Source organism: Thunnus maccoyii, chromosome 16 (assembly GCF_910596095.1).
Source record: "Thunnus maccoyii chromosome 16, fThuMac1.1, whole genome shotgun sequence".
Classification (NCBI taxonomy): Eukaryota; Metazoa; Chordata; class Actinopteri; order Scombriformes; family Scombridae; genus Thunnus; species Thunnus maccoyii.
In genome coordinates, this window is record NC_056548.1 from 29,975,301 (window position 1) to 29,988,265 (window position 12,965).

Genomic DNA, 12,965 nt, shown 5'->3' on the forward strand with positions numbered 1-12,965 from the left:
ATAGGGAAATGAATAAATGGGGAAATAAACAAAAACAGAGATAAATGTAAACAGAAAAGAATAAATAATATAATATAATAATAAATAATTATATATGAAAATAAATGAATACAAAAATAAGTAATTTGTCAAGTAACCACTTTTATTTATTTTTATATTTCTGTGCATATTTATTTTCAAATTAAACTGCACATCTATTTGACAATTGAGCCTTTTATTTCTACATTCCTTTCTTTATTATTTAATTGATTTATTATTCATTACATTCATTTAAAGTCATTTAAATATTTCTTTATTCAATTTGGATTTTGACAAATTCAGTCCCCCAAATAGAGAAATGAGAAGAGCCCCTTAGCGTTCCCTTTAATAAACAGTCGCGCATGTGTGTGACGCATGTTAAAAACGTCATCGTCGTCGCCGGCGGAGTAATCGTGTTCTCCCATACACAGTGGCAAACTAAGTATAAATCCTCGCTAAAATAATAGATGCGCGCGGACCTTATTGATAAACAACATAAAGGTAATCTCTTTATTCATCAAAGTATCGTGCAAATCTGCTAATAAATTACAATGCAACAGCCATCATCTGTTGTAGTACTACATTAACCAGAATCCGGAGGTCAAAACAAAACCGGCAAATGAAAGAGACGACAAGCGTGGAGACACTGGTAAGGTAGCTAATTGTTCATGTAAAGCATTGTTGTTGTTAGCTGGCGGTTCAGTGGGCATATGATTGATAGTCTGGCGGGATTCCGGCGTTTGTCTCGTTCAATAGGTTTGTTACAAAACGCAGCATGTCATTGCATAACACACTGTACAAGTGGGCTTTCGGTAACAACCGTCACATTATATAGCTACAGGAACGAGCTCTTAAGAAAATGAGCTGTAACGCCTCTCCATTCCTCTACCAGAACCCAAACCACTCAGTTTTGCAGGAAAAAAATTGAGTTACAGAAGAACTGGATTTAAGGGTTGTAATTTATTGGAACCGTAACTCACTGTTGAATGCCGAATTGAATTGAAGAGTGGCACCTGGTGGTGTCCAAACGTATGTGTTAGTTCATATAGGTTAAGTGTCAGACTCACTTTAAACAAGAGGATGTGTAATAGGGCTGTTGTGACATCATTTTTTCACAACATGATTATCGTGGCCAAAGGAATTCACAATAACGATAGTATTGCAATGTCTATGGAAAATTTGAAAAAAGAAAAAATAATGCTATCAGTCAGATCATCTTTAAATTTGTTTATTGTGTGTTTTGCCTCTTTTCTGGCAAATGAATTGCACTCAAAATATGTGTAGGGAGGTAGAGAGAGTCTGTAATCATAACTGTACATAGTTTGAAAGACGTTTGTGTACACTGAAGTATAAGGTTTTTATTTTTTTATTTCTGCCTGAGTAATTTTTGCAAACAGATGCCTGCAGGTGAACTATAGCTGTGACTTATGAGATGGAAAACACAATGGGACCATGGGATAGAGTCTTACCTAGTCCAAGTTCAAATTTAATAACAATATCACAGAAAATGAATATTTTACGCATTTCTCTAAGGGTATGTCTAGGCGTCCTCCAAAAAAAGGCCATTTGGAGATACCAAATAACCCCTGCTTCAGAGTAACTGAAGAATAAACACATTGGTCCTTTGTTCCTCTGTTGACACTAAACTTTGTGTGAGTCAAAACAAGTGCTATGGTGGAAAAGCAGTTCACATAAAAAGTGACAGCAAACTATTTATATTTACATAATTTCCATGTTGTGGCTTTATAAAAAATAAAGCAGCATATGATCATTTTCGGAGTTTCATTGGCTATTTGAAGCACCAGTCATGGGCAGAATCTGTTTCAATTGGCTCGTTCTTTACACGAAAGAAGAGGGGCAGGCACCTCCTTTCACCGCATACTGTCGTTGATGTAATAATGTGTTTTGGACTAAATATGCGCGCACACACACACACACACAACATGTAGTGGTGCACACAGTGCAAAGACACTACAGCCACATACACATGTCGTTGGTATGGAAGTTCTTTAGTGTGAGTGAAGAACACAGACACAGAACTCGCAATTTGTAATACTTTTAAGTCCAAAAAAAACCCCAACTTATTTAAAGGGGCCATATTATGCTTTTCCTTATTTTCAGACATATGTATAATGTCACAGTGTTGGAAATTCATGTTAAAAGTGGCTGACGTGTCAAATACCGAGGTAAATGTATGTAGCAGTAATCCCTGTCACTCCCACTCTGGGAGTAGTTACACCTAGCCACGACGCCATTACTCAACACAGCAAAGTAAAATTAGTAGTTTACCTTTTGGAGGTTTGCTGGTTATCTGCAGCTCTTCATAAAACATCTCACTGTGGCTGTTACTGCTTGTACTGTTCCTCCCTGCATTATTAGGGCCTGAACCCAAAGGGGGAAGACCCTATTGTATTTCACGTGTTTGTTTGTTTCTTATTATTTAGGGCCTGAGCCCAAAGGGCGAAGACCCTATTGTATTTCGTGTGTTTGTTTCTTTCTTATTATTATTATTAGGGCCTGAGCCCAAAGGGTGAAGACCCTATTGTATTTTGTGTGTTTGTTTCTTTCTTATTATTCTTTATTAATACGCCACTTCAACCCTAAATTTGACCCCCTAAACATGCTCAGAAACTCACCAAATTTGACATGCACATCAGGTCTGGTGAAAAATTTGATAAAAAGTAAAAATTAACCCCCAAAGTGCCAAAATGTAAGATTTGGCCAAAGTCATGGGATTTATGAGGATATTTCACAAGAAGAGTACTCTGAAATCCTTCTCTCCAGCTGAGAGGGGGAGAGAGAGAATGGGAGGGGGGGATGGGTAAAGTAAGACCTGTCAGCCCAGGTCTGAAAACATCTACATGCCTGTGACAGAAGCCCTTGGACTGCGCCACACTCTGTGTTTCTACACATCTGACAGCAGTGTTCAATCCTGCTTGCAGCTTTAATTAGGGCCTGAGCCCAAAGGGCGAAGACCCTATTGTATTTTGTGTGTTTGTTTCTTTCTTATTATTCTTTCTTTATTAATACGCCACTTCAACCCTAAATTTGAGCCACTAAACATGCTCAAAAACTCACCAAATTTGGCACGCACATCAGATCTGGTAAAAGATTGATAAAATGTAAAAATTAACCCCCAAAGTGCTAAAATGTGCTTGAGAGCGCCACCTATGTATCTAAAATGGCCGCCACAGCCCGTAGGAATGTCGTAGAGAGATCGAACCAAAACTCAATTATTCGTCTCATCAAGACCTACAAATCATATGCTGACACCCCTGACCAAAATCCAACAGGAAGTCCGCAGTGTGCTCATCAAATTACGACTTTGTGCCAATTTTGGACCTTGAATAAACGCTATCTCCTCCTAGGGCGTTAATGGTATCGGCTTCAAACTTTAATACATGACTTATTACACTGTGCTGAACAAAAGTTATCAAAAACTTTGTAATAACTCGAACGGTTTAGATCTAGTAAGCCCTGAAATTTGTAGTGCGACATCACACCTTACAATGTGAACTAATGGGGAGGCAATCTCTGGCCATGGACTTTGTGCCAAACTGGGGCATCTGACGTCTAAACTATAAGTCTGACCACTTTCAAACCTGTATCAATGGATTCACGACGAAAATTCATGCAAAAAAATGTGATTTTTAATGTAAGATTTGGCCAAAGTCATGGGATATTTCACAAGAAGAGTAGCTTTAATTTCTAACTGATCCACTGAACAAATAGCCATATGTTGTTGTTTCGACTGGTTTTTAGCGCTGCTAACGAAGCTATGCTAAGTCAGTGAGGAACATGTTTTTACTTCCTGTAAATTCTCCACAATAAAAGTCTCCCATTAGTTAGTAATCTAAAAGCTTTTAATTTGAATTAGTAAAGCAGGAAATGTTTCAACTCTGATATGTAAAGCTGGCCAGTCAGAATAGAGTGAGCTCATAGGGAGGGGGGCCTTAAAGAGACAGGAAGCTAAAACGGAGTGTAAGAGAAACTGTATATTGAGGGGCTGCATAATGGGCCAGTACAAGATAAAAAAGGAGTTTTTTGAACTTTGAATCATGCAGAGCTACTCTAGTGGGGTCAAAAAATAAAAATTAAGAGCTGAAATGAGCATAATAGGTCCTCTTTAATTCTCATAAAGAAAATCAGAATCGCTAAGAATCGGTAGGTCAGACTTTTAAAAAAATTGGAAATCAGAATTGGCCAAGAAAATTGGAGGAAACAACAGACATGACTCTTCATGGTCTTGACAAGCTGCAGCATTTTTTAAATGACACACTGTAGTCTGTACTGTCCATTCACTGCAAGATTGACAACTTACTGCTGACCCTTTCCTCTGCTCCGTTCGCATTCACCATCACTTTTCTGACACTCGCTCTCTCTTTTAACCACTCACTCGCTTACGTACTGCCCTATTCCTTAAAAGGAGGCTCCCAAACGCTATTGATTTGCGAATGAATGGATATTTGGGTTAAGTTCAATTTCTAGGAGGAGTTTGTTAAAATACAATGGCTGCAAATTGCAAAAACTGTGTTAAAATTCAAAATGACCGACTTCCTATTGGACTGAGGGTATGGCTCCGGGAGACTTTTTTGTGCGTCTTGACATGATTCATGGGCCTTCCAAATTTCGTTCATCTATGTCAAATTTAAAGGTGGAGGCTTTGACATATTTTAGGGGACGCCCTTGAGTCGTTTTGAACACCAAAGGCAGGGACACACTTATCACACAATTAAGTACACCCCTTCACACGCGTCTGCCAAGTTTTGTGAGTTTTCAAGCATCCCTAGCCCCTCAAACAGCTTCCTTCACCGCGTTGCCACAGCAGCGTTGTATAATGAAAACTCAAGATTTTGATAACTTTTCATCGTACAGATCTTTTGATGACACTGATCAAATTTGAAGTTGGTCGAGTTAAATCTCTTGGAGGAGTTTGTTAAAATACAACACCTGTAAATGGCACAAACAGCGCTAAAATTGCAAAGTAAATTTAAAATGGCTGACTTCCTTTTCGACTTAGGGTATGCCTCCAAGAGGCTTTTTGTGCATCTGGACACAATATATAGGCCTATACCTACCAAATTTCGTCCATCTATGTCAAATTTGAAGGTGATGGCTTTTGCTTTTTTTAATTTTAATTTTTTAATTTTCTAGGGGGAGCTATCAAGTCATTCTCCCACACCTGAGCACAAGATCCATATCAGACAACTAAATACAATTCTTCTGACAGGTATGCCAAGTTTTGTGAGTTGTCGAGCACCACTAGCCCCTCAAAAACAGCTTAATGTTTCATGGTGAATAATGCGTCGCCATGGGAACAGCTTTTGATGAAAACGCAAAAGCTTCACCATTTAGCATCATCAACGTTTTACAACATTGCTGACCAAATTTTATGTGGATCTGGTTAACCTGCTAGGGGTATTTATTAGGAAAGAGCAGATCATGTGGAGTCGAGTTACAACAATTTGTTTTGCAATAGCGAAACATCGAAATTCACCACGTCACCACAGCAACCGTGTTCAAAGAAAACTCACAATATTCACAATGTAACATTATCAAGGTCGTAAGGCTTTTCTGACCAAATTTTAAGTGAATCTGTTCAACCTGCTAGGCACAGGTCATAAAAGTATAGCACCTGTAACTTCCTGTAGCCAGTAGGTGGCACTATGACAATGAATCAATATTGACACATGGATAAATTCAGGGCGGGACCTCTATCAAGCATGAAAAATTTGGGGCAGATTAGGCAATCAAGGTTATAACAACTTCCTGATTCATGGCGAACCATCAAAATTTGCCACATTGCTGCGGCAATAGCGTTCTGCAAAAAACTCAAGAGTTTGATAACTTTTTATCACAAAGGTCTTTAGAAGACACTGACCAATTTTGAAGTCGAGTGGGTTAAAGCTCTAGGGGGAGTTTGTTAAAATACAATGTCTGGAAATGGCAAAAACTACACCAAAATTGCATGGTAAATTCAAAATGGCTAACTTCCTGTTGAACTAGGGCATCACTCCAAGAAGCTTTGTTGTGCGTCTGAACATGATACATGTGCCTACCAAATGTTGTTCATCCACATAAACCTTAAGGGTGGATACTTTTAGTTTGAAATTTTGTAGGGGGATGCCTTCGAGCCATTTTGCCATGCCGCTCACATATTGGCATGGGATGTGCATGGCCTAGACAGGAAGGCTCTGCAGCGGGTGATTAAAACTGCCCAGAACATCATCGGTACCCATCTACCCATCTACTTAGCATCAGTGATATCAGTGAGGTGAGGAGCCTGCATAGAGCCCAAAGGATACTAAAAGATAATTCCCACTCCTGCCACAGCCTGTTCACCCTGCTGCCATCTGGCAAGAGATACAGAAGTATCCGCTGTCGCTATCTCAATACATCCTCTGCAGTACGATATAAAAAATAATTTTATTTATATGACTTATTATTTATTAATCCATTCATATAATTTCTGTTTTTGTGAATAGCATTAAGGGACTACAAGCTACATTTTGTTATACAATCTTGTGTTGCAAAATGATAATAAATGAATCATGAATCTTGAAAATTGAATCATGGTCTCAGTCGCTAAATTTGGGCCCTCTAGTAAGTGCGCTGGTGGTCATTTTGGAAATCATTGCTCCATTAATAAGATTTGAAGATGTATAGTAGCTTTTATGTCTACTGTGTGGGCGTTGATTGACAGGTGTGATTGACAATTTGCTCACCTGCTGCACTCCCCCGTCCTGGACTCACACTGAGTCAGACTATTGTTGCAATATTTTGGTAAGTTTAATCTTACTTGATACCAATACCTGTCGTGTTAGTTAGCTAACATTAGTCTAGGTGTGCAGTGCTTGATGTTCTTGGTAAGCTAGGGTTAGCTTTGGTCCGAGGTAGCGGGGTATGTTTCCAGAGTGTGAAAAAAGGCAATACCCTGCAGTCCTTACTTGGAAGGTCCTGGGTCCAAACAGAAAAGCTGGGGCTGATTATAAGCTTCAACTCTGGGTTTCAAACTGGCTCCAATGCAGACCAATGGGTGACGTCACAACTCGCTACATCCATCTTCATATAGAGTCTATGGTGTGCTCTCTCTGCCCTGAGACCTGAACCCTTACAGGCTTTATCTGATGTCACTGTGTGCTCAGTGTAAATGTGTGAGTTGAGAATTCTCTATGAAAACTTAGTGAACATATATCTGCAGCAGTAGTGTATTCAGTGATGTTGGGATGAGTGGGCCTTATACATAACTGGGTAACCCATTAAGATAAAATTCACAAATACTCAACATAATCATTGAATCATAGATAAAATTCACAAATGCAAATTGGAAATAAGAATTATTAAAGTGCCTTTTTAACTCGTGTTACACGTTTTATCCTCTCAGGAAAAAAGCATGCTCATATACAGATGGATGACAAATAAGGGGAAAAAACTGAAGAGAAACATAACTAATGCAGATGCTACCATATGAGTGTGTTACATAATGCAATTCAACAGTTAACAGTCTGTCATAGGGAGGGATGTTTAATGTTGCAGTGCATAAACCTCTCATTACATGACAAAGAAATTAATGTGACATTGGAGAGTTCAGGGGTCTACAAAGATTTGAAAAAAAGTTATCAGGTCAGATGAGTTATCTTTCACTATTCTCAGCAGGTGAGCAAGAAAGGTACATGCCTAAATGCTTGACCCCTACCGTGAGGGGGTATTGCTGTGGCAGGTATTTTCCTGACGTGATTTGGTTCCACTTGTCCTGTTAGAGGAAACACTCACTGCATATTAATAACATAATGAGTTATTACCTTTATCCAATGTTGAAACATTTCATGTTGCGTTCACATGTTGCCAATACACTTTTTTCTTTATCCCTGTCTCAGATCCTGTGAGATCTTATTCTTCATGTTCATTCTTCCTCTCATAGTGTCTCTGATGGCTGGTCGGCTCCTCAAAGTCTCCTCTTTGGCCACAGCAGTGTTTGCCTCATCTGGGTTTTACCTCTACAACAGACTGCTTGACCTCAATGACTTGAGTTTCATCCGCTTTGGACGAGCTGCAGCCACCGTGAGTTATGAATTTGAATTTGATGCGCCCTTAAAGTTTAGATCAAGAGTGTAGATGGTTTTAGCTTTGGTAGGGACAAAACAAATCATGTTGTGTATGTGCACTTGCTCGTTCATACACACAAAGAGTGTAGCTATGCAAAAACTTTACTTTGCTGAATATGTATTTGCTGATATAACTTGTACCGACCTTTTATGTTAAATTTTTTCAGCATTTTTTAAAATTAATATAAATCTGAAACTAAATTTAGATTTTCACAATAACTGTTACAAGAACATAAATGTATAAAAACCTGCAGGTAATGTGCTTATGTCGCATTCACACCAAACCCAGCCATCCGGCACTAGGTGCAGGGGGCTATAATGGTAGGGGCCTGTTGTTTGAGGTACCGGTGAGACAATGAAATACAATCCAAGAAGTCGAGTTGGAGTTACAGATTAATGCATTTAAGGACTTATCAGAAGCCAAAACACTGCACAGCGGTTTTTAATATTCACAAGCGGGATTCTATAACTCCGGAAACTTTTCACAGTGGCAACTTATCTTTCATTGTGATGATCATGGGGTGAAGAGCTGAATACTGTGTTCATGTTACAAAGATAGATACATACATATATTGTCATTGCATTATTAAAATAATAAAATAAAATATAACAATTAAATCTGAGAAAGTATTATACAAAATATATACATACCAATATAATAAATATCTTACTGCAACTGTAGGAGAAATATTGCACAGTTATCGCACTTGAGGTAGCAGTGGTGGCAGTGGGGAGTCGGGGGTTAGAACAACCCTATGAGTTTAACAGCATGTCCACAGCTCTAGGGAAAAAGCTGTTTTTCAGATGGTTGGTCCGTGCCCTCATGACCCTGAGCCTGCCTGGGGGGAAGGTGGTGAACAGGTGGTGACAGGGTGTGAAGTCTGCATGTCTGAGAAGACGACTTGAGTGGATGTCTGTCAGTTTTGGAAGTGGGGAGCCAACAATCCACTGAGCTGTCTTCATTATCTGCTGTAGGTCCTTCCTCTTCTCTGCAGTGCAGCTGGAGTACCAGATTGTACAGCAGTATGTAAGGATACTCTCTATTGTGCAGCGGTAGAAGTTTATCAGGAGTTTTTGGGGGAGTTTGTTGCACCTCAGAGTTCTCAGGAAGAAGAGGCGCTGCTGGGCCCTCTTGACCAGGTGTGCGATGTTCACACTCTAGGTCAGGTCCTCTGATATGTGGAGTCCAAGATAGTTAAAACTGGCGACCTGCCCCACCTCCTCCCTGTTGATGCATAGTCCAATGTGGTGCGTTTTCTTGTTTTTCCTGAAGTCTATGATGACTTCCTTTGTCTTTTTGGTGTTAAGGATCAAGTTGTTGTTACACCATGTAGATAGTATGTGGACCTCCCTGTAGACGGTTTGCTCATTATTTGTAATCAGACCCACTATGGTTGTGTCGTCTGCAACTTTGATTATGGCGTTGGAGCTGTGGGTGGGAGTGCAGTTGTAGATGAAAAGGGAATAGAGGAGTGGACTGAGGACACAGCCTTGAGGGGCACCGGTGTTGAGGATGATAGTAGAGGAGGTGAGATTGCCTAGTCTCACATGGGGTCTGTTGGTGAGAAAGTCCATGATCCACAGACAGAGAGGGGTGTTAAGACCAAGTGTCTGCAGTTTGTGTGGGTTGATGGAATTGAAAGCTGAACTGAAGTCAACAAAAAGCAGATGGCCGCCCACCAAGAGCCAGGTTCTGCTTGAGGTTTCTACCCGTTAAAGGGGAGTTTTTCCTTACCGCTGTCGCCAAGTGCTTGCTCATGGGGGAATTGTTGGGTCTCTGTAAATTAAAGAGTACAGTCTTGACCTGCTCTATGTGAAAAGTGCCCTGAGATGACTTTTGTTGTGATTTGGCGCTATATAAATAAAAATTGATTGATTGATAATCATTTAGGCTTGTGACTGCGGCTTGTGGCGGCCACGATCATCCCTGTCCTGCAGTGATTATTCTGCTGACGAAAACAGTCCTGCAGTGATGATTCTGCTTCGTCAGTCCAAATCTGTACCGTTTTGGTTTGTGGTTTGGATCTGCAGATGAGAGGTTTGTATGCTTGAGTCAGAAAGGGGGACAGATAATCAGACTGCTCAGGGTGGGGTAATGGGTCAGTTTGTAGGCTCCAGGGATGTTTGTGTACACCTTGTCCAGTGTTTTGCCCTTCCTTGTTTTAACATCAACATTCTCGTGAAACTTGAGTAAAACTGAGATTGGAGTGGTCGGAGTCACCTGCCACAATGAAAATACTGTCTGATAGCTTGTTTTGTTGCCTGCTGATGGCACCGTGTAGCTTGCTCATGGCTAGCTTAGCATGAGGGTGGACATACACAGCTGCGATTAAAGACTGCTGAGACTTCCTTAGGCAGGTAGAAAGGTCTGCATTTCAACATTAGAAGCTCCAAGTTGGGGCAGCAGTGTCTTTTAGTAACAATTGTGTCCGTGCACCAGTTGTTGTTTATGTACACACATACCCCCCCTCCTCTTGTTTTACCGGAGTCCGTGGTGCGGTCTGCTTGGTGGATGGTGTGGCCTGCTAGCGCCACGGCTGTGTCTGGGATGTTTTCATGTATTCAGGTCTCCGTCATTATCATAATGCAGCTGTCCAAGCGATGCTAGGAAGTCCGTAGTCTCAGATAGTCCAGCTTGTTAATGAGGGAGCGGCCAGAAAGAAGTTAGAGCAAGTTTATGCGGGGCTAAGTGTCACCTAGCACACCTTCCTCTTGCATTGCTGTCTGTGCCTCCTTCCGTGCCTGTCGAACTTGGTTCACTTCGCGGAGCGAGTGATGTCCTCTGGGAAAGAGCTGAGCTCTATGGGGACACATGCAGTACAATAGTCTCTCATCTGCAAGATTTCAGTTCGGGTGTAGGTCTTGAAAGACGCAGAGCTGCTAAGTATAGACACAGAGGTGCTAAGTATTGGAGAGCGCTGAGCTGCTGCATCTATGCACTCCGCCATCTTGACAAGTAATCAACCAGGAATGTGTGCTTGCATGCATGTGTGGCCACCGCAGCGTGATGTCGGGTTGCATTTCGGCATATGTTGAGTCTGGATGGCAGCTGCGTTTTTTTGCTGAGCCCTATGCGGTCCCCACTCTCGCAGCGTAAAGCACTGTCCCCATTCAAATGATAAAAATTAAAGCAACAATCAATAATAAGTTTGGGTGTGACGGTTTGTGTACTTGTCCTGAACCGTTTGGTACAGGATATTCAGTTCAGTATGTGACTTTCCTCACTTTGGTATGCTCCCTGACCCAATTACTGTCAAAATAGTTTAATAATCCAATTATTCCCATGTGTGGAACAATAATGCTTGAGTTCCACCTGGAACATTTTGGCAGTGCACCACTTAGCTGTAGCATGCGGGTAGCATGCTCATAGATGTATGTTCAGCCAAATTACCCTGGTTACCTATGCTCATTTAGTGTCGCTGCCACCATTATTATTAAAATATGGGCCATTATCCCTGTATTTAAACAATATTGCATCTCCTCCATCCCCCTCCCCTTTCTGTGACAGTCGGCTTTGAGTGAAGCCATTCAAAACAACTATAAATATATTTGATTTCCGACATGGTCGGACAGCGCATCATAAGAACCAGTTCTGAGTGACTGTAAATCATCATAAAATAGCTGTACAATTAAACACACCTAAGCAACAACTCAACACAACTGACCACAACTAAACTGTTTCAGTAGTTAGTATATAGTATAATAGTATAGTATAATAGTATAATAGTTTTGGCCAATGAGCCATTGTTGGATGTTTACATTTTTCAAAATAAAGGAACAAAATATTATTTTCTACCTTTCTTTTTTCTGCTGTACCAAAAATGTATCAAACCATGACCCCAAAACCAACGGTACATACTGAACCGTGAATTTTGTGTACCGTTACACCCCTAAAAATTGGCTAACATACCTGACATTTAAATATATCAACTTTTAGTTTTAGTTAGTAGTTAGTTTTGTCCAGTGAAGATATTTTCAATTCTGTGATGTTTTAAACATTTAAACTAAAAACTTACCACTTCAGATTTACCACTGTCGATGTGACTCTCCTACAACTGCTACTACTGCTGCCGGCCTGCAGCTAGTCAACAATCTGTACAGTTGTTGGTGAGTTTGGTTTAAAAAAAAAAAAAAAAGGTAGCAGGTTAACTTCAGAGGATCAGATCAAAACCTGTCCACAGCCTACTACTACATTGCTACTACTGATCACTTCACTGGATAAAATGAAAATCATAAAGCCCTGGGATACAAATTGGTATCTATGTGCTTCTTTGCATTGACTAAAATTCACTTTGCCTTCTGTCAGAACACACAGTCAGACTGCTCATGATAAAGTAATTACTGATAAAAATGTACTGCAAGTACTAATGTACAATTCCATAGTTCAGCTTGATCATAAACCTGTTGTGGCCTCAAAATGACACATTTTTCATAATTCTGCCTCAACCGCTGTTTGACATTTAACGTTAGTGTACAATTAGCGCAGGCAGAAAAACATGAAGAACAGTTGTGGGAAGGCAGCAGCAAAGCATTCATCCTTTGTTTTGTGGTGATGATCAGAGCCGTATCTTTGCCTCATTTAGGTAATAAATCCTTGTCTCCGTAGTCTTCATTATGTTCCGATGGATGTTTGAGTGGTTGGTGTTATGGAATTTTCCATCTTTAGGGGTTATACAGGGTCAAGCATTGGCCTTGAGGTCACACTAATATTTTTTTGCAGAAGGAGACATTTTCTCTTTTCCTTGAGACTCAGAGTAACTGTCTGTGATGTTTGGGAAAACTGGAGCCACTCTGATAAAGAGTGAACCGATGTTGTCCCGGTAACAAGGGTCAGGAAGATGG

General features: G+C 40.4%; 1 protein-coding gene across 7 annotated transcripts in view; it reads left to right on the plus strand.

Moving 5' to 3' along the window:
* Nucleotides 1–412: 412 nt before the first annotated feature.
* adck1 (aarF domain containing kinase 1) overlaps nt 413–12,965 on the plus strand; it is a 128,969-nt gene continuing 116,416 nt past the window's right edge. For 2 of the 7 annotated variants that reach the window (XM_042387734.1, XM_042387740.1), the window contains exons 1-3: nt 428–667; nt 5,173–5,248; nt 7,940–8,079. In XM_042387734.1, the coding sequence (XP_042243668.1) occupies nt 638–667; nt 5,173–5,248; nt 7,940–8,079 (246 nt within the window). In that variant the 5' untranslated portion in view covers nt 428–637. Of the gene's footprint in view, nt 668–5,172; nt 5,249–7,939; nt 8,080–12,965 lie in introns of all 7 variants that reach the window. The other 5 variants (XM_042387735.1, XM_042387736.1, XM_042387739.1 and 2 more) reach the window with 5 other exon arrangements.